This window comes from Lolium perenne, chromosome 4 (assembly GCF_019359855.2).
Source record: "Lolium perenne isolate Kyuss_39 chromosome 4, Kyuss_2.0, whole genome shotgun sequence".
Taxonomy (NCBI): Eukaryota; Viridiplantae; Streptophyta; class Magnoliopsida; order Poales; family Poaceae; genus Lolium; species Lolium perenne.
The window spans coordinates 399129680-399151999 of NC_067247.2; the positions used below are offsets into that span (position 1 = coordinate 399129680).

The 22320-nt window shown below is 42.0% G+C and overlaps 1 protein-coding gene across 1 annotated transcript; it reads right to left on the reverse strand.

Moving 5' to 3' along the window:
- Positions 1 to 16315: 16315 nt before the first annotated feature.
- LOC127297571 (uncharacterized) lies at positions 16316 to 20243 on the reverse strand. Its single transcript, XM_051327894.1, has 7 exons — positions 19424 to 20243; positions 18599 to 18717; positions 17633 to 18247; positions 17348 to 17552; positions 17092 to 17257; positions 16899 to 17001; positions 16316 to 16807 (listed from the first exon to the last, which is right to left on the reverse strand). Exons 1-7 carry the CDS (start codon positions 20126 to 20128, stop codon positions 16690 to 16692), a joined length of 2031 nt encoding a protein of 676 aa, XP_051183854.1. The 5' UTR covers positions 20129 to 20243; the 3' UTR covers positions 16316 to 16689.
- Between the last annotated feature and the right edge of the window lie 2077 nt (positions 20244 to 22320).

Below are 22320 nucleotides of genomic sequence, written 5' to 3' on the forward strand. Positions count from 1 at the left end.
TGGAAAATTTTCATCTGACCAACGAGTGGGACATTAAAGAGCGGAAGAAAAGAGGAGCGGCGGGAAAACTCTATTTTGTGGGGAGGGAAAATATTTTTTTTGGTGAGGAAATTAGAGGGAGTGGCCGTTCGGTGGAAGGGAAATTATTTTTCATTGACGATATCCATTTAATTTTTATTTATTGTGCAAAATGACTCGTATCTCTATTACTTTCACAATTAACTCGCATCCTGGGTTTGGTCGAAAGTTTGACCAAATATCTAGAAAAAATGTTAACATATACAATAAAATCTATTGTATGAGAATAATTATAATGTATTTTTAAAATTATATGCATTTGATTTTACAAGTGTTGATATTTTTCCTTCTATTCTTGGTCCAGCCTTACAAATTTAGACTTTAACTAAACCTAGAAAGCGGGGTAAGTGTAGAAAGATGAACGACACAAATGACCCCAAAAAAAATTGCAGTTAGATTTCATATCAGGTGCATAGTCTTACTACATAAATGATTTTTTTCTCCTTTTGTTTTTCTTCTCTTTTGGTTAATGGAAATGTCAGCGATCTTGTTATTTTGCTTGCAAGAATCTTGAAAGCAAAGCATACTCTTGTTTCTCTTTCAGACTCCTAATCGGAAAAAATTGTATAAATTGTATGTCATCTTCCGCATATAGTACATCTGAGGATTTGTGCTTTAAATAGGACAGCCTAGGAAGCACCGTGACATGCAGTCGACATAACAAATGAATAAATATATCAACTCTATTGGTTCCGATAGCCTGTTCGTTATTTAATATTAATTTTCCTTTATTTTCTCATGTACATGTGTGTCCCGACTATACGGTCCTCCCATAAGTTATTCTGTGACGAAATAAGAGTGTCGTTGATTGTAATTTTTCTGTGACACATCCACACTCGTCATGGAAGCTACCGACGTCGTCACAAAATGTGCTAATGTGTGACGATGATTGTGTGGCTGTCACAGATTTTGGAATTTCGTGATGCCAAGGGAAAAACGTCATACATTATGATATTTCGTGACGTTACGGACCCGCGTTATGAGGATTTTCGTCACAGTATGTCAGATCTCTTGTAGTGATAGCAGTAGCTAGATGGTTGTCTTCTCCTCATTGTGCTTAATTGTCGGGTCTTGTGAGCTGCCGAACATGATCAAGATCATCTATCTGTAATGCTATATGTTGTGTTTGTTGGGATCCGATGGATAGAGAATACCATGTTATGTTGATTATCAATTCATGTCTATGTGTTGTTTATGATCTTGCATGCTCTCCGTTATTAGTAGAGGCTCTGGCCAAGTTTTTACTCTTAACTCCAAGAGGGAGTATTTATGCTCGATAGTGGGTTCATGTCTCCGTGAATCTGGAGGAGTGACAGAAACCTCTAAGGTTATGGATGTACTGTTGCCACTAGGGATAAAACATTGATGCTATGTCCGAGGATGTAGTTATTAATTACATTACGCACCATACTTAATGCAATTGTCTGTTGTTAGCAACTTAATACTGGAAGGGGTTCGGATGATAACCTGAAGGTGGACTTTTTAGACATAGATGCATGCTGGATAGCGGTCTATGTACTTTGTCGTAATGCCCAATTAAATCTCGCTATACTCATCATAATATGTATGTGCATGGTCATGCCCTCTCTATTTGTCAATTGCCCAACTGTAATTTGTTCACCCAACATGCTATTTATCTTATGGGAGAGACACCTCTAGTGAACTGTGTACCCCGGTCCAATTCTTTACATCTGAAATACAATCTACTGCAATACTTGTTCTACTGTTCTCTGCAAACAATCATCATCCACACTATACATCTAATCCTTTGTTACAGCAAGCCGGTGAGATTGACAACCTCACTGTTTCGTTGGGGCAAAGTATCTTGGTTGTGTTGTGCAGGTTCCACGTTGGCGCCGGAATCCCTGGTGTTGCGTCGCACTACATCTCGCCGACATCAACCTTCAACGTGCTTCTTGACTCCTACTGGTTCGATAAACCTTGGTTTCTAACTGAGGAAAACTTACTGCTGTACGCATCACACCTTCCACTTGGGGTTCCCAACGGTCGCGTGCTGTACGCGTGTCAAGCTAAATTTCTGGCGCCGTTGCCGGGGAGATCAAGGCACGCTGCAAGGGGAGTCTCCACATCGCAATCTCTTTACTTTGTTTTTGTCTGGCTTTATTTTATTTACTACTTTGTTTGCTGCACTAAATCAAAATACAAAAAAATTAGTTGCTAGTTTTACTTTATTTGCTATCTTGTTTGCTATATTAAAAACACAAAAAAATTAGTTACTTCCATTTACTTTATCTAGTTTGCTTTATTTACTGTTGCTAAAATGGGTACTCCTGAAAATACTAAGTTGTGTGACTTCACAACCACAAATAATAATGATTTCTTATGCACACCTATTGCTCCACCTGCCACTACAGCAGAATTCTTTGAAATTAAACCTGTTTTACTAAATCTTGTTATGCGAGAGCAATTTTCTGGTGTTAGTTCTGATGATGTTGCTGCATATCTCAATAATTTTGTTGAACTTTGTGAAATGCAAAAGTATAAAGATGTAGATGGTGACATTATAAAATTAAAATTATTCCCTTTCTCATTAAGAGGAAGAGCTAAAGATTGGTTGCTATCTCTGCCTAAGAATAGTATTGATTCATGGACTAAATGCAAGGACGCTTTTATTGGTAGATATTATCCCCCTGCTAAAATTATATCTTTAAGGAGTAGCATAATGAATTTTAAACAATTGGATAATGAACATGTTGCACAAGCATGGGAAAGAATGAAATCTTTGGTTAAAAATTGCCCAACCCATGGACTGACTACTTGGATGATCATCCAAACCTTTTATGCAGGACTGAATTTTTCTTCGCGGAACCTATTGGATTCAGCTGCTGGAGGTACCTTTATGTCCATCACTCTTGGTGAAGCAACAAAGCTTCTTGATAATATGATGATCAATTACTCTGAATGGCACACGGAAAGAGCTCCACAAGGTAAGAAGGTAAATTCTGTCGAAGAAACCTCTTCCTTGAGTGATAAGATTGATGCTATTATGTCTATGCTTGTGAATGATAGGACAAATATTGATCCTAATAATGTTCCGTTAGCTTCATTGGTAGCTCAAGAAGAACATGTTGATGTAAACTACATTAAAAATAATAATTTCAACAACAATGCTTACCGGAACAATTCTAGTAACAACTATAGGCCATATCCTTATAATAATGGCAACGGCTATGGTAATTCTTATTGGAATTCTTACAACAATAATAGGAACACACCCCCTGGACTTGAAGCCATGCTTAAAGAATTTATTAGTACACAAACTGCTTTTAACAAATCTGTTGAAGAAAAGCTTGGGAAAATTGATATACTTGCTTCTAAAGTCGATAGTCTTGCTGCTGATGTTGATCTTTTGAAATCAAAAGTTATGCCTAATGAAAATCATAATCATAAAATTGTTACTACAGCAAATGCCATCCAAGTTAGAATTAATGAGAATATAAGATTGATGGCCGAATTGCGTGCTAGGTGGGAAAGAGAAGAAAATGAAAAAGAAGATAATATAGCTAAAGTTTGGACTATTACCACCACTAGCAATGCTAATGCTCCACAAGTTGCTGCACCTCCTACTAATAATGGTAAAAGAATTGGTGTTATCAATGTTTCCACTTCAAATGCAAAGCGCGAAAAACTGCCCGAAAGCTAAATCATTAAATCGCTCGTGATAAAACTGCTGAAATTTTTTCCAACATTGGGGATGATGATCCCATTGCTTTAGATTATAATGGTTTGAATTTTGATGATTGCCACATCTCTGAAGTTATAAAGTTCTTACAAAAACTTGCTAAGAGTCCTAATGCTAGTGCTATAAATTTGGCTTTCACGAAACATATTACAAATGCTCTCATAAAAGCTAGAGAAGAGAAATTAGAACGCGAAGCTTCTATTCCTAGAAAGCTAGAGGATGGTTGGGAGCCCATCATTAAGATGAAGGTCAATGATTTTGATTGTAATGCTTTATGTGATCTTGGTGCAAGTATTTCTGTTATGCCTAAGAAAATTTATAATATGCTTGACTTGCCACTGCTGAAAAATTGTTATTTGGATGTTAATCTTGCTGATCATTCTGCAAAAAAACCTTTGGGGAAAGTTGATAATGTTCGCATTACCGTTAACAATAATCTTGTCCCCGTTGATTTTGTTGTCTTGGATATTGAATGCAATGCATCTTGCCCCATTATATTGGGAAGACCTTTTCTTCGAACTGTTGGTTCTATCATTGATATGAAGGAAGGTAATATTAAATATCAATTTCCTCTCAAGAAAGGTATGGAACACTTCCCTAGAAAGAGAATGAAGTTACCTTTTGATTCTATTATTAGAACAAATTATGATGTTGATACTTCGTCTCTTGATAATACTTGATATACACTTTCTGCGCCTAGCTGAAAGGCGTTAAAGAAAAACGCTTATGGGAGACAACCCATGTTTTTACTATAGAACTTTTATTTTATTTTGTGTCTTGGAAGTTGTTTACTACTGTAGCAACCTCTCCTTATCTTAGTTTTGTGTTTTGTTGTGCCAAGTAAAGTCGTTGATAGTAAGGTTCATACTAGATTTGGATTACTGCGCAGAAACAGATTTCTTTGCTGTCACGAATCTGGGAAAAATTCTCTGTAGGTAACTCAGAAAATTATGCCAATTTACGTGAGTGATCCTCAGATATGTACGCAACTTTCATTCAATTTGAGCATTTTCATTTGAGCAAGTCTGGTGCCTCAATAAAATTTGTCTTTACGAACTGTTCTGTTTTGACAGATTCTGTCTTTTGTTTCGCATTGCCTGTTTTGATATGTTCGATGGATATTTCGATTCCATTGACTTTCAGTAGCTTTGTGCAATGTCCAGAAGTGTTAAGAATGATTATGTCACCTCTGAACATGTATATTTTGATTGTGCACTAATTCTCTAATGAGTTGTTTTGAGTTTGGTGTGGAGGAAGTTTTCAAGGATCAAGAGAGGGAGATGATACAACATGATCAAGGAGAGTGAAAGCTCTAAGCTTGGGGATGCCCCGGTGGTTCACCCCTGCATATTTTAAGAAGACTCAAGCATCTAAGCTTGGGGATGCCCAAGGCATCCCCTTCTTCATCGACAACATTATCAGGTTCCTCTAGTGAAACTATATTTTTATTTCGTCACATCTTATGTGCTTTGCTTGGAGCGTCGGTTTGTTTTTGTTTTTGTTTTGTTTGAATAAAATGGATCCTAGCATTCATTGTGTGGGAGAGAGACATGCTCCGCTGTTGCATATGGATAAATATGTCCTTAGGCTTTACTCATAATATTCATGGCGAAGTTTCTTCTTCGTTAAATTGTTATATGGTTGGAATTGGAAAATGATACATGTAGTAATTGCTAAAATGTCTTGGATAATGTGATGCTTGGCAATTGTTGTGCTCATGCTTAAGCTCTTGCATCATATACTTTGCACCTATTAATGAAGAAATACATAGAGCATGCTAAAATTTGGTTTGCATATTTGGTCTCTCTAAGGTCTAGATAATTTCTAGTATTGAGTTTGAACAACAAGGAAGACGGTGTAGAGTCTTATAATGTTTACAATATGTCTTTTATGTGAGTTTTGCTGCACCGGTTCATCCTTGTGTTTGTTTCAAATAGCCTTGCTAGCCTAAACCTTGTATCGAGAGGGAATACTTCTCATGCATCCAAAATACTTGAGCCAACCACTATGCCATTTGTGTCCACCATACCTACCTGCTACATGGTATTTCTCCGTCATTCCAAAGTAAATTGCTTGAGTGCTACCTTTAAAATTTCTATCCTTTACCTTTGCAATATATAGCTCATGGGACAAATAGCTTAAAAACTATTGTGGTATTGAATATGTACTTATGCACTTTATCTCTTATTAAGTTGCTTGTTGTGCGATAACCATGTTCCTGGGGACGCCATCAACTACTCTTTGTTGAATATCATGTGAGTTGCTATGCATGTCCATCTTGTCTGAAGTAAGGGCGATTTACCACCTTTAATGGTTAGAGCATGCATATTGTTAGAGAAGAACATTGGGCCGCTAACTAAAGCTATGAATCATGGTGGAAGTTTCAGTTTTGGACATATATCCTCAATCTCATATGAGAAAATTAATTGTTGCTACATGCTTATGCATTAAAGAGGAGTCCATTATCTGTTGTCTATGTTGTCCCGGTATGGATGTCTAAGTTGAGAATAATCAATAGCGAGAAATCCAATGCGAGTTTTCTCCTTAGACCTTTGTACATGCGGCATAGAGGTACCCCTTTGTGACACTTGGTTAAAACATGTGCATTGCGATAATCCCGGTAATCCAAGCTAATTAGGACAAGGTGCGGGCACTATTAGTATACTATGCATGAGGCTTGCAACTTGTAAGATATAATTTACATGACACATATGCTTTATTACTAGCGTTGACAAAATTGTTTCTTGTTTTCAAGACCAAAGCTCTAGCACAAATATAGCAATCGATGCTTTCCTCTTTGAAGGACCATTCTTCTACTTTTATTGTTGAGTCAGTTCACCTATTTCTCTCCACCTCAAGAAGCAAACACTTGTGTGAACTGTGCATTGATTCCTACATACTTGCATATTGCACTTGTTATATTACTTTACATTGACAACTATCCATGAGATATACATGTTATAAGTTGAAAGCAACCGCTGAAACTTCATCTTCCTTTGTGTTGCTTCAATACCTCTACTTTGAATTATTGCTTTATGAGTTAACTCTTATGCAAGACTTATTGATGCTTGTCTTGAAGTACTATTCATGAAAAGTTTTTGCTATATGATTCAGTTGTTTGCTCATGTCATTTACATTGTTTTGATCGCTGCATTCATTACATATGCTTACAATAGTATGATCAAGGTTATGATGGCATGTCACTCCAGAAATTATCTTTGTTATCGTTTACCTGCTCGGGACGAGCAGAAACTAAGCTTCGGGATGCTGATACGTCTCCGACGTATCGATAATTTCTTATGTTCCATGCCACATTATTGATGATATCTACATGTTTTATGCATACTTTATGTCATATTTATGCATTTTCCGGCACTAACCTATTAACGAGATGCCGAAGAGCCGATTCTTGTTTTTCTGCTATTTTTGGTTTCAGAAATCCTAGTAAGGAAATATTCTCGGAATTGGACGAAATCAACGCCCAGGGGCCTATTTTCACACGAAGCTTCCAGAAGACCGGAGAGTCAACGAAATGGGGCCACGAGGTGGCCAGGAGGTAGGGCGGCGCGGCCCAGCCCTTGGCCGCGCCGACCTGTCTCCTGGGCCCCTCGTGACGCCCCTTGACCTGCCCTTCCGCCTACAAATAGCCTTCATCGCGAAACCCCCAGTACCGAGAGCCACGATACGGAAAACCTTCCAAAGACGCCGCCGCCAATCCCATCTCGGGGGATTCAGGAGATCGCCTCCGGCACCCTGCCGGAGAGGGGATTCATCTCCCGGAGGACTCTACGCCGCCATGGTCGCCTCCAGAGTGATGAGTGAGTAGTTCACCCCTGGACTATGGGTCCATAGCAGTAGCTAGATGGTCGTCTTCTCCTCATTGTGCTTAATTGTCGGGTCTTGTGAGCTGCCGAACATGATCAAGATCATCTATCTGTAACGCTATATGTTGTGTTTGTTGGGATCCGATGGATAGAGAATACCATGTTATGTTGATTATCAATTCATGTCTATGTGTTGTTTATGATCTTGCATGCTCTCCGTTATTAGTAGAGGCTCTGGCCAAGTTTTTACTCTTAACTCCAAGAGGGAGTATTTATGCTCGATAGTGGGTTCATGTCTCCGTGAATCTGGGGGAGTGACAGAAACCTCTAAGGTTATGGATGTACTGTTGCCACTAGGGATAAAACATTGATGCTATGTCCGAGGATGTAGTTATTAATTACATTACGCACCATACTTAATGCAATTGTCTGTTGTTAGCAACTTAATACTGGAAGGGGTTCGGATGATAACCTGAAGGTGGACTTTTTAGGCATAGATGCATGCTGGATAGCGGTCTATGTACTTTGTCGTAATGCCCAATTAAATCTCACTATACTCATCATAATATGTATGTGCATGGTCATGCCCTCTCTATTTGTCAATTGCCCAACTGTAATTTGTTCACCCAACATGCTATTTATCTTATGGGAGAGACACCTCTAGTGAACTATGGACCCCGGTCCAATTCTTTACATCTGAAATACAATCTCTTGCCAATACTTGTTCTACTGTTCTCTGCAAACAATCATCATCCACACTATACATCTAATCCTTTGTTACAGCAAGCCGGTGAGATTGACAACCTCACTGTTTCGTTGGGGCAAAGTATCTTGGTTGTGTTGTGCAGGTTCCACGTTGGCGCCGGAATCCCTGGTGTTGCGCCGCACTACATCTCGCCGCCATCAACCTTCAACGTGCTTCTTGACTCCTACTGGTTCGATAAACCTTGGTTTCTAACTGAGGGAAACTTACTGATGTACGCATCACACCTTCCACTTGGGGTTCCCAACGGTCGCGTGCTGTACGCATGTCACCGGTCATATGACTTGTACATCCACTATCAAGTACCCATTTTGAACCTCCAGCGGCATAGTCCTACATGAGATCAATTCTTGGATTTAGGTACCCATTTCTCAATGGGTCCTCTTTTGTTAGCAACAAGGGTCTTTGGGACCCAAATAGACCAAGCAACATAACCATCATATGGGCCAACATATTTAGCATAAACATCACCATAATAATCTTTAAATAGAACATAGTGAGGGTTATCAATTCCCGCATCATCATCATTAATGGTTTTTCCCTTAGGGGATTCACCATTAGTGGTGGCTTTCTTCTTCTCTTGTGCGGGCTTGGCCTTTTGCTTGTTTGCCTTTTTAGCCTTGGCATTATAACCAAGTCCCTCCTTCCCATTGTTTGACCTTTGCTTACTCAAAAGATCATCCAAGGAAAGTTTACTTCGGGGAGAGGAGGCCTTAGCAAGTTCATCCTTCAACCTAGCATTTTCCTCAATAATATTTGCATGATCACATGAAGGAGTAGAGGTACTAGGTATGTCATATGAAGTAAACCTAATTTTAAGTTGCTCATTCGACTTGGAGAGGAGAGAGTATTCACTCTTCAAGGCTTTGTGAGCCTTGTCTAGTTCATTTAGATCCTTCACAAGTTTCTCATGATCAACACCAAATTTGGCCTTTTCTTTTATAAGCACTTTAGTCTTAGCTCTAGCAAGATCTCTAGCTTTAGTGAGCTTGGTAATTTTATCTTGAGGCTCTTCAAGATTTTCTAGCCTCTCTTCAAGAGAAGCTATGGTTTCTTGACTTTACTCAATAGCATTTTTAAGAGCATGTATTTCAAGGGAGTCTTCTCTCTCTATTTGACATTTTTTCTCAAGAGTATCATTTAGTTGTGCTATACGAATCATGAGATTGGAAACATGCTTTCTAGTGTCACCTTGTAAGTTAAGAATGAACTCATCAAAATCTAGCATTTCTTGTTTCACTTTTAGACTAGCAAGATCAACCCCTAGATCATTTGATACGTTAGGCATAGAGGGGTTACGAGATGATACCTCAGAAGGTCTTGATTCTCTGCAATTCGGCTTCAACCCGAAGGAGCTCTCTTCAAAACATATCTTTCCTCCACATGAATGACCTCATTGGGGGTGATGAAGAGTTAGTGGAGAGGGAGGCAAGAGCAACCAATCCATTTGAGGTTGCATCTTCTTCATCATCAACATCATCATCTCCGGAGGTATATTCTTCTTGAGTTGATAGCACAATAGATGTGTCCAAGGTGGACCTTGCCATGAAGCAATGTGCATTCTTGATATGAGGATTCTCATTAGGGGATTCAAAGAGAGATGAAGAGGGAATGTTGGTAGTGACAATAGCGGCCACTTCCTTTGAGCTTTCTTCTTCTTCATCATCACTAGAACTTTCAACTTCATCGGAAGAATATTCTTCCTTAGTCACTAGCACAATCCTTGAGGGCCTCTTGCCCTTCTTGCCCTTGTTATAGAATTTCTTTTTGGGGGCCTTTGAATCTTTGCCCTTTGAATCTTTGCCCTTTGAATCTTTGCCCTTTGCATGGAATTCCATGTGATCATTGTAGTGGAGTTCCAAGTCTTCCGGATAGGACATACTCCAAGATGCCCTATATGGTTCTGAGGGGTCACATCTTCCATGGAGTTGACCGCCAAGGCAAGGTTGGACCCTTTTTACATCCCAAGAGCTCGATTGCGAGAATCATGAGAGTTTTTCTCAAGCACCTTGAGAGCTTGCATCTCGTGCACGGCTTGTTGAGAAGTGAGAGAGGAAAAGCATTCTCTCCCAACAAGAGTCTTGACATCAATGGGTTCAAACGGCATCATGAAATCGATGTACTTATCCTTGATCCAATATTCATTGATGTGGGTGGCACCCACATTCCGGAAAGCATCGGCAACGGTGAGAAGTCTTTCATACATGACTTCATGATCTTCATCCGGTAGCCTCAAGAATCCTTCGGCTTGATTCCGAAGAGAATTGTACTTGTTCCTTCTCATGCTATCACTTCCAATGCAACTAGCGGCCAAAGCATCCCAAGCTTCCTTGGCGGTGGTGAAATTCCGAACACGAGACAATTCCTTTGTCCCCACACTAGTTTGAATAATGTGCAAAGCAGTGTCATTGAGTTGACTATCAACCGCTTCTCTTCTTGTCAACTTGTCGGGGTTGTAGGGCTTGAAGCCTTCCACGATGATTATCCAAAGTTCATTGGAGGCACTGCGTACATGAGAACGAAACTCAAATTGCCAAGTATCGAAATCTTTAACATTAAACTTAGGTGGGTCGCCCCGAATGTTTATATGAGGATGGGGAACCGGTATATCGGGAGATAGGAAAGGCGGAGCCACTCGATTGTAGCTCTCACCTCCACTAGTTCCCCTTGGAGATGCAATGGGGGATTTAATAGTGGTTAAGTTATCACCATTCAAGGGTTTGGTAGAGGAGGGTAATGCCGAAGCATCTCCCTTTTCTAACTCCCCCTTGTCCTTTACCTCTACGGTGGGAGCCATGGGAGGGACCGGAGTCAAAAGCTCGGAAATCATTTTTCTCATGTTTTCCATTTGAGCTTCCATGGAGGACCTCAAGGATGTTTCCAACGACTTGAGATCATCCATGGAGACCATCTTAGCGGCCCCTTCCGTAGGCTCGTCATCTGGCATACTCTTAGGCGGTTAAGCCCGAAATTAGAGCCGAGGCTCTGATACCAATTGAAAGGATCATATGCCGCACCTAGAGGGGGGGTGAATAGGTGCTAACCAATTTTTAGTTCTTTTTCGATTTAGGATTGACACAAAGGTAAATTCTCTAGATATGCAACTAAGTGAATTTACCTATATGACAAGGTTAACAACTAAGCAAGATATGGCTACGCAATATATAGGAGATAGAATAGGATAGAGGTAACCGAGAGTGGAGCACGCGGAGACACGGAGATGATTTCCGTAGTTCCCTTCCTTTGCAAGAAGGTACGTCTACGTTTGGAGGAGTGTGGTTGCTAGGAAAGCCAAACCAACAGCCACGAAGGCTTCACTCAGATCTCCTGTGAGCAACGCCACGAAGGCCTAGCCCACTTCCACTAAGGGATTTCCTCGAGGCGGAAACCGGGCCTTTACAAGGTTCTTGGGGCACACATCCACAACCAAATTGGAGGCTCCCAAATCTGTAACAACACAACAATCAACAACAATACATCAACACAAATCAACTAGGGATCCAAAGAGGAACACTAGCAAGAGGGCCCTCAAACAAATGAGGGGGAAAAGTAAATCGCTTCGGTGAGGATGTAGATCGGTGTCTTCTCCTTCAAATCTCCAAAGATCAAGAGCTTTGGTTGGGTGAGGGAGGAGATCTTGCAAATCTTGAGTTCTTGAGGTGGCTCTGATGGTGGTGAGACTTGACATAATTTTTCCAATGATTGAGCAAGGAGGAAGGAAGAAGAAGGGGGTATAAATACCCCCTCTCAAGATCCAGCCGTTTGTGGCTTTCGAGGGCCGGATAATCCGCCCCCCCGGAAAAATCCGGCCAAATGTCCGGCCAAAAGTCCGGCCCCATGCCAGGGAAGTACTGAGCCGCGTCGCCTCTGGTCCTTAGCCAAAATTTGGGGGCCGGATATTTTGCAAATATCCGGCCCGGATTATCCGGCCTGGTGATTCTGTTACAGCTTCCTTTTGACTCGTTTTTCCACACAAGTCACTCATATACATGTATCTATATAATCCCTGCACCACTTCATCAAACATTAGTGTATCACATACATTGACATCAAACACTCAAAACATATTATGAGAGATGTTCTTTCAACTAGGAAAACCATTAGGATTAAACAATAAATGTAGAAGTCATCCTAGCACCCTATAGCTAGGGATGACCACATATCCTGGAGTTGTATGGGAAAGTTAGTTGTAAATTTTTTCCTTTCGCATTCGTCGGATACTTAGTTGGGCTGGTTCCGGGGTGAAACTCAGCGGTGATAACTGCCATTGCACAGGTAAGTGTGGCTAGTTTTGAAATTAGAGTATTGATCCACAGAGAGCCTACCAGCTGTGGTCTTAAGAGCACTTTTGTTACAAAACACTAAAACAAAAGTTCAAGTTGTCTTTGATTTCAAGTAGGAAAAAAGCGAGAATGATTGAAGGTGATTAAACAATGAATAAATTAAACTGCGGTAACTAACAAAGCAAGGGACAATGTAAAAAAAGATTAAAATTGCAGAGGGCTAAATCGTTCTACGGAAGTGTTGGATTTGCCACTAGAATTTAGTTTTGGTGTTTCAAGTAGATGGTATCATCTTTTACTCATGCATGTATGAGGGACGAGTTCCTAAATGGGTGATTGCAGACCAACGATCTGTACAGTCGTGTACCTGGCAAGCCACCTCTGTAAACAAACTATTAAGGGTTCAACAAGGATCCAATGATATGAATGATATGTATAGGCTTTGTGGGTCCCTTTTAATCCCCTGTATCCACATGGGTAGATCGGCACGAGGGTTTCACCTGACGCCTCCTTGCCACCACATGTTTAGAATTAATTCCCTCTTTTGTCCCATAAGGCAAATATTGCATGGAGCTCTTCACACAACAACAAAACGGAGAATTAAACCATAATGCATGAAAAGAAAATTAAACATCTTTATTTCACACCATAGTATTTACCTTAGGGACAAAAGAGGGAATTACTTCTAGATATGTGGTGGTAAAAAAGCCTCAAATGACATCCTCACACTAGTATACCATCATGTGGTTAGAGCGAGATTAAAAGGGGACTCACAAAGCCTATACATATCCACGGGTCCTTGGTTGAACCCGTCATCCACCACTGCTAGACCTTCTCACTGTGAGCTTCCCTTCTCAGATCCAGATCAGGATCTGGCGTTTTTCGCCTAGCTCTTAGCTTCTATAAAAATCAACCCGCGGTCCCTTTGGCCGATGGTTTTCTTGAAAACCCGCTGCAATGATGTGTAACTAACCTGGGTCCTTAACCGTATCAATGACAGCTAGGCCCCATCCGCAAGCCCCTTGGACTGGCTAACCCTTTAGTGAAGAGGATTCTCTCAGCGACAAGTCAACATCATGGGCCCGCTGTCAGGCGCATGGACTGAGCTTCTTTGCGTGAGAAAAGTCCATCCCATTTGTTTTTCAGAAAATTCCAAAAAATGTTATAATCTTGAAAAATCCATATCTTTTGATCTGTAATTCGGAATACCATGCCTGCAGCCTGCCATGCTAATCAAGATTTAATATTGCTAGTAGAAAAATAACTTGCACCATATAATTGTGTGTCAGGATTATGATTCCGCTTAATTTAGATAAGTTGTACACATCATAGTTGCATTGCCATGCATATAATATCATATCATGATCATGCTGATTCTTCTACCATAGTTGTAAGATTTCAATCCCTTGTTTGCTCCAACATTTACTTCTTCTCGGATAAGATCACGAAGTGGTGATGTGAGATACGACAAGTTTCGCGGCAGTGCAATTTTTTTCACAGGCCCCCCTCTTCACATATTTTACATTTCTACTCTCTCTCTCTCTCTCTCTCTCTCTCTCTCTTATTGCTACCATTATGTTGTGATTATCTATCGAGTTGTGTGTCCTATTCTACTTGTTGACCCTAATAATTTATGTTTCCCTTCCATTACCTATCACCCGATGTTTGTTGTTTGGCATGCCTTGCGAGTCGTAGCGCATGCTAGGTTGTCTTGTTGTTATCTTGATATGTTATCAGGATATGATGGGAGGTTGTTACATGTCTCATCTATGGATAATGTTGGTGAAGATAATCATGATAATTTGTTGCAATTAAATTGACGTGCGATAATAATTAATGTAGAAGCGTCAGCGGATGCACCTTTGTCAATCACATGTGTCCCCTATGACTAGAGTTCTTGTTATATGTTCTGAGAGTGAGCACTCTACATGTACGTGGGGGCAATGGGACCCTGCTTCACCCACTACCTTTCCTCGAGTCTATTTATTGGGAGTCACAGCTTTGATTTTATTCTCTCATATGCACAATATGCACAATTTATTTCTTGTTGCCTTCTGTGTTTACATTCTATAGTGTACCATATCTTGCATGCCACCTTATCCCTAGCCGGTTGTTCACATCCGCCTTGGACGCCATCGCAACCTCTGGGTCTGTTTCGGATCTTGGGCCAGACTCCATCGCGAGTAGCTTAGTGGGGTGGCTCCCCTTAAACTTGCTTGTAGCATCCAGAATGGTCTTGTTGTAAGACTCCACTGTCATTCCTTCGAGCATGTGTATGGTTACATTTGGGCAACAATTGCAGGGTATACATATTATCGATAAATCGTGTTCGCGGGTATGGACGACTAAGAGAACATATGGTTTGATCATAGAACAACTTATACCTTTATATTGTTGCTAATAAATTTTTACTAACTAGCATAGTAATATAGCATTACTACAACCAATATCTAATAAAAATATGTCAACCGTGGAGTGCATATACATTGGTTCTTTGCTAGGAGTGAAGGGGATATGTGTATTTGGCTGGGCTATGCTTGTGTATTATCTAGTTGTTACCTTTATGTGTCCTCTTATCTTCTCTGAGTAGACGGATATTGTAACGTGTCTATATTGGCTTCTCGTACAAGTTTTGTTACCGCTAAGTCTACCATATATCCTAGAGAGCACACCTTAGTTCTTGTCTCGCTAGTAAGTGTCTTGGTACTCACACTCTGCTTTCTTCCTCTTTTGCCTTCTTCCCCTCCCTTTGTCAGCAACCGTTGGCCCGACTTTTGATAGGTATGAGATGACGACGTTATCAAGGATACCCTTCCGGCTTGGTCTCAGGCTTATGGATGCTAGTACTTATCTTCAGGACTCTTAGTCCTATTTGTATCTTGTTCGGACTTGGACGCTTTATTTCCTTTATTTGTGATTTGGATCTTTGTTTTGTATATTTGTATTCTTGACTCGCTGGAATTTGTGTTGTAATATTTGTTGCTTGTGGGTTGTATTGTAAACATGTTGTAATGTAACTACATGTGCTTCTCCAAGTTGATACCGTACAAATTTTGGCAGGATCGCTGGAATCTGCATGGTACCGGTCTTGAGGGCGTCACATAAAGGTAGAACTTTCAGCTGTCATCTTATTATTATGCAACACTTCGATGCTGCCAGGAGGATACACTAGTTCATCTCTTCTGAAATTTCCTTTTGGTGCAATATGTTGGGATTTTGTTTGCCCTCGTAGATCTGAAAATCTTTTTATCTTTGAAGCTTCTCGGGACATAGAGGAACATCAAGGGTAAGCTTGGTGTACCGTTTTCTTTACAGAAATCATCGTCCTAGCATCTTGGGGAATCTGGGTTATAACAGAATTTGAAAAACGAGAGACCAACCTTCATAGGCTGGAAGGCCAATTTTCTGCATTTGCTGTTTTTGGTTGGTAATAGAATTAGAAATAAATATGCTCAGCAGTTTACATCCTGAGTTCCTGACTAGAGAAACAATCTTAACTCCTTTGATATTTTGCTTAATCTCATGTATATACTTCTTCTATATACTAAAAAATGCAGCGGGAACTAACTCTCCTACTGTTTGCCCTTAAAAAATAAGCTGTCAGTTAAGTGGGTTGCGTAACTAAGTCTAAATGTGGTGGAAATAGTGTCTTGTTTAACAGGGGTGGTCATCGGGAACAAATGGTAGAATGTATTAATACCAGGCGTCCGTTGTAACATAATTCTATATCAATCACATGCTTCCAACACAGCGAGTATCTGCCCCTCCACTTCATATTCATGAGTAGGAGACATAATCCAAGAAAAACTAATACTGCCAACGATCCTAATAGATTACTTATTGCATCTCAAGGCTGCTCGATTAGAAGCTTCTACAATAGCACATTAGAAGCTACAGAAAACAATGAAGAACTAACAGCTGTGGTTTCGAAAAAAAACTACTCCAGTATACAACCCTTGCAGTCAGAACCAAAGTCTCCAATTCCAATTAACCACTCCTCTCCTCTAGCAGGAACTCCTGTTTCTGTTGTAAGATCTGTTACATTATGCAGTAAGCTCGGACAACCTCGACGATGGGCGCACGGCACAGCGGGCACTTGCCGACCCCGTGGAGCAGCTCGGTCGCGCACTTTGAGCACATGCACATATGCCCACACCTGCGATGGTGGTGGAAATGTCACTATGTGTGTGAGTAAGATTTCAACCATGGTTTTGTCCTTACACATAAGTTAGCAAATGGAAGTAAACCTGTAAAGAAGCGAGTCGATCTGGTTGTCGCAGCAGACGCAGCAGGTTCCTTTCCTTGCTAGCATCCACCGTGATGGATCGCCTAGCATGCCATCAGCCCGCCCTAGGTTCCGAGTTCAGAGTCTTATGTCAGACACAGTGGATCAACATGAGTCTTATGTTCAGACTTCAGAGTCTTAGTAATCTGACTGACCTTGAATGGGTATAGAGCGGTTCAGAGCAGAAGAAACTTCTTGTTTGATGGATCTCTGCATATCTATCTGCATCTCCATGCATGCTCGGAGCATCTGCTGCATGTTGGTCATTCCACGCTGGAGCCCAGTCAGGTCCTCTCGCAGGACATGGATGGCGTCACACTCCTGTCAAACATATTTGTTTCAGCAATAATAGAAGAGAGTTATCTATCCTGGAAATTACTAGAACAACGAGTGAACACTGAAGAGACTCACAAATTCAGGGCAGTGCACCGCTTGCCGATGGTTCCAGTCACCACGATTCGGTTCGTCGATCCCACGTCCGGCATGATCTTCGCTCAGTGCACGTCCTGAGGTTGGCGTCTGCCTTTCATCAAGCTCCTGTCTTCGGGCATAGGATTGTACAAGCTGGTCCAGACTTTCACGAAAGCCACTACTAAGAAGGTTAGAGACGCTACGCCTGCAAAACATAACCTGCTTAAGTATGATTCGACAAAGCGATAAACTGCATGCATTCTGTGATTTACTTTCAGGGATTACCTGCTTAAGAGTTCTCTAAGCTCTACTCCGTAGACAGCATCTTCTGGAGGACCAAACCAGTTATTGTAAGTGCCAGCAGAGAAACTTTGATGTGATTGCCAGTGTGGTTCAGAAGCTTCTTGAGAATTGATGGTGTTCCATTCCTCATCTCCATCTTCGGAAACGCCGTCTTCTCCTTCCTCGCTACTAGACATCTCTCTTGACCATTGCAAATTATCTGGTTGCCCATGAGTTCCAGCTTCTTGTCGCACACTGTTGTTGTCGGACGGGCTAGAAGAGGAAGAACCAGATTGTTCGCTGCCCTGTTCTGAGGACCCTGACTCTGAATACTCGTCGTAACTGAGCATGTGTTCTTGATCAATATCATTGTGGGAACCATCATTGTTGTTTGGTAAAGCTATTCCTGCATTGACAGATGGATCTTCTGTTGATTGAAACATCTGGATCTCATGATTGACATTAGCATTCCCCAGCTGATGATCACCCTCATGTAAGACATGATCTATAGAAGTACGATGCTCACTACCGGCAGTACTGTTTTCAGCTCCCATTGACCCAGAACGGTTACTTGCATGATCATTGGCTATGTCCTCTGTTCTAAAGCGATTTTCTTCCCTAGTCAAGAACAACATATTGTCAGCAAGCAGAAATTAATCATGTATGCTTCTAGATGATGATGTAAATGAAAGTTGAAATATGTAATGAAGTTTTGTTTATTTGTAGGAATGTGATGAATGAATTGTATCTCCAAATAAATTACTAGAAAGTACTATGTTCTTTTTAGCAATATTACCATAAATAGTGATTATTTCGTACCGAATCCTGAAAGTTACAAGTGATGGCCACACAATAGCATGCATTTCATATTATGCAAGGCCCAAACTGTGACAGCCAAGATGAAGAGAAGCAGAGCAGATCACAAATGGTAACATCTAGAGAAGATCATAGTTGCAAAGGAAGCCATACCTCAGTCTAGTGACAGCATGTCTCTGTCTTAGCTGTCCTAATTCTCTGGTTGCCACAGCATGTAATCTGTCATCGTGCATAGGCCTCCCACCGTGAAAGAATCTACCTCGAAGCAAGGACTGGAAAAACGATAGCCATCAATTCCATGAAATCGAAATTGGTGCTATCTGCTAATTGTGAAAGCAAAAGCTTATCGTTAACTAATGTGGCCCCTAAGAAAGTAGCAGTGAAACAATAATGTTCATTTTTCAAAATTAGCTGATAAGATCTGGAAAATTAAGCTGTAATCTTGAACTTGCTAGTTCACTCCAGAAAAAGACAGTTTCAAACATGACTACTAGACATATTAACAGTGATTTTTAAGCTTGTAGACACTGTTGTTCTTCAGAGAGTTGAAAAATGCAGCACTGATCCCCTACAACTAACAGCACATCAGTTTCTAACGTAATTGCACGATGAAGCCTTGAACTTTATAAGCTTGAAGTGTAACTTATGCTACTCGGCCAGGCAGCGAAAAGTTCAACTTCCTCAAGGCTAAGGGTTTCAACGCATGTTTTCAGAGTGAGAACTGAACTCTAGGCACAAAAGGCAGCAAGTACTTTTCATATGCACGGTACCAGGTAGAACCGAAATCTGCAGACCAGAGGACCCACACCATGATGATCATGGATTCATGGTACATTGGCAATAGTATAAACACAAATTAATCCTAAAATGTTTTTGACAAAATACTCTTCTTTTCTGATATTATTCTGTTTGCTACTCATATTTACAGGTTGACATCTGAACATAGGAGAAGGAGCATAGGATTTTGTGGGTTTTGACCTGAATGCGGCCGCGGTGGGCAAAGGAGGAGACGGAGCGGTGCTCGGAGAGGCCCTGAAGCTCGCGCTGCCGCTCCATGGCCATGCGCGCCACGACGTTCCGGCGCTCGCGGAGCCTGGGCTGGTCGCTGTCGCGCTGGCGCCTGTCTCTCTGCTCCGCGTGGGCGTCGCCCTCGCCGTCGCCCACGCTGGCCCGGCGGACGCGCTCCCGCACCGAGCGCACGCGCTCGCGCTCGGACTCGCCCAGCCACTGTTCACCCTGAGCGCCCTCGCCGCGCGGGGAGCTTTGCTGCGGTGGCGCGGGAGCCGTCCACTCGCGCGCGATCCGCCGCACGAGCGCTCGCTCCGGTGACAGCGCGCGCCTCTCGCCGCCATCGTCGTCGTCGTTGGCGCGGAGGAAGGAGGAGGCGTCGAGCATGGTGGAGACGGCGTGGAGTCGGGCGAGCGCCAGGAGCTCGGAGTCGCGGTCGCGGCGGTCTAGGTCGAGCACCATCTGCTCGCGGGCCTGCCGGCGGCGCGCGGCCCATTGCGCGATGATCCTGGAGGCGGCCGACGTCTCCCCGCCGACGCCGCCGGAGCACGCCATCCTCTTTGCACGGAGGTCCTCCATGGTGGTGGTGCTCGATGAAATGGGCGGCAGCGCAGTACTAGCTACAGCGGGAGGGAGAGGGACGGGTATATGTAGACGAGATGGGGAAGCCGGCATTGCATTGTCAGCTGGCTCGAGAGCAGAGGTGGCGCGCGCGGGAATGGAGGGAAGCAAATCCCGAGGCACGGGGGCTCGAGGAGGAAGAAGAAGATGGGAGCGATTTTAGCGACGGTGGGATTTATTTTTGCGTGATCAAGTCTGCTTATTTTCGGGTATTTATACACCAACGTATGAAAGCACCAATTGATGGGGTATTAGTGATCCGAGTCAAACGAAATCTGTAAATCTGATTTTGTAATTATCTGTCCAAAAAGATAGATAGAAGTAAATAAATGATTTTATAGTTGGAACCTTTTAATTACACTCCTGCGAAAAGACTCCTTCGCGCCTAACCGCGCTGCGGTCGAAATTACCAGGCCCACCAATGTTCCCCCTCTCTTATCTTTTCCTCACCCCACCCTACCCCCCCCCCCCCCCCCCCCCCGCCCTTCGAGTTTGTATTTTCCTTGTTCGCTTCTCCGAGAGACCCAAAAATGGAGAGATCGGTGGTTATCCACCAGGCTAGAGAGATAGGGCCCACGTGGATGGCCGCAGCTCCAACCATGTAGGCTGGGAAGGATCTTGGTGTTTAGGGATAGTAAGAACCTTAGGGTTTGAAATGAGCCTGTAAGTAGTTTCTCAGCGGTGGTAGTACGAATCTGAATTTGAAATCGTGTTGAAAATTTGGAGTGTCCCGATTAATCCGACATAATACGGCTGGAGTTCGTACCAGACCAGGTTGAAACGGGAGCTTCCCACCAAGTACCGGCATCCACCTCTTCTCTTCCATAAGCAAAGGGGCTTTCAACGAGATAGGGAGCTTCTGGAATTGTGAGACTTACTACCAGTGCTCCCCAATGTCTTTACTAGACTGGAATTAAGGAAGAGGCGAACTCTATCTATTTGTAATTTCAACTCACCCATCACAACATTGGTTTCTAGACCACTTATAATTACCATCCGAAGTTTTGGATGGAACCCATACTGCCTCGAGCTAGGCATAATGACCACATTTTGAGGTTACAAAAATGTATTCTTCTTCTCCAAGGGCTAGGATTCACAAATCTAAAAGGAAGATCCATTTCTCTGTCTCCTCCATTGTTGAGCTCCTCCGCTTTGAGATCTAGCAATCGATCCACCGCAGCTCAAAATTCATGGAGGGAAAAGAAAGAGGAGATCAAGGTCAACAATTCTACCAAACCAAAAGTGATCACCTTCAGTTCAACAAGTTACTAATTAATTTTGGTTTCGTTGGAAACCTAGGCGGTCACTTAGAGCACCCAACGTATGGATTTGGGCTCCAGGAAGCTTTTTGAGGATTTGGTTGTCACGACTTACCACAAAGTGATTGAGTGACCCTCTGGTGGCGTTTGGGGTTCCTTCATGGTAACCCACACCTATCCAACGGTGATTAGCTTCCCCGGAAGAAAGTTAACATCTGGATAAATATTCGTCTCTATATATGTACCTCGGTCATCTCTATCTGATTTCTTTTTCTTGTGTTTTATCTTATGATAGCCTTCATGTTTGAAGTTATTTCCTTTCACATAATACCATTGGGCTCATCTTATTGATGAGTCAACGAAAAATGAAGGTCCAGTCTTCAACATGGAACCCATTGTAAATGTCGTGCAGAATCCACAACGTAGTACTTTATGCCTCTTTTTACGTATCGTGGCATTAACAAGCTCCACTCTTGCTTGGAACCTACCATGCTCAATCTAGTGTGTTTACCTATGTGCCTACTTTGCTAGGTGCCCTGAAAAGTCGATATGTCGAATCAACATTTCACGACACTTTTGGGTCGTGTCCTAGATAAACGCTCCCAATGGCCATATGCTCTTGTAGTGGATGCGGAGAAATAAATCACCTGAATTTTAGTGCAATTGATCACGCAAAAGAGTTATGTACAAGATTGAGGGTTCAAAATACGATTTATCGATCATGTTCCAATGTGCTCGACAAACTAATTTATAAGGATCGCCAGGTTGCAACTTTGAATAACTTGGGATTTGCAGAATTGGTGTGTACATGCAGATGTTTACATCTGATAGGAGAGAAGGCGGGTTGTGCAACGTGAGCGACACCAACATACTTCTCGATCAGCGATATCTATTGTAGCCGTGGAAACAAATTACAAAACGAGAGCCCAGAAATCGAACGTGAGGCAAGAGAAGGATGGAGAAACCAGGTAAGTTAATAATAAATGT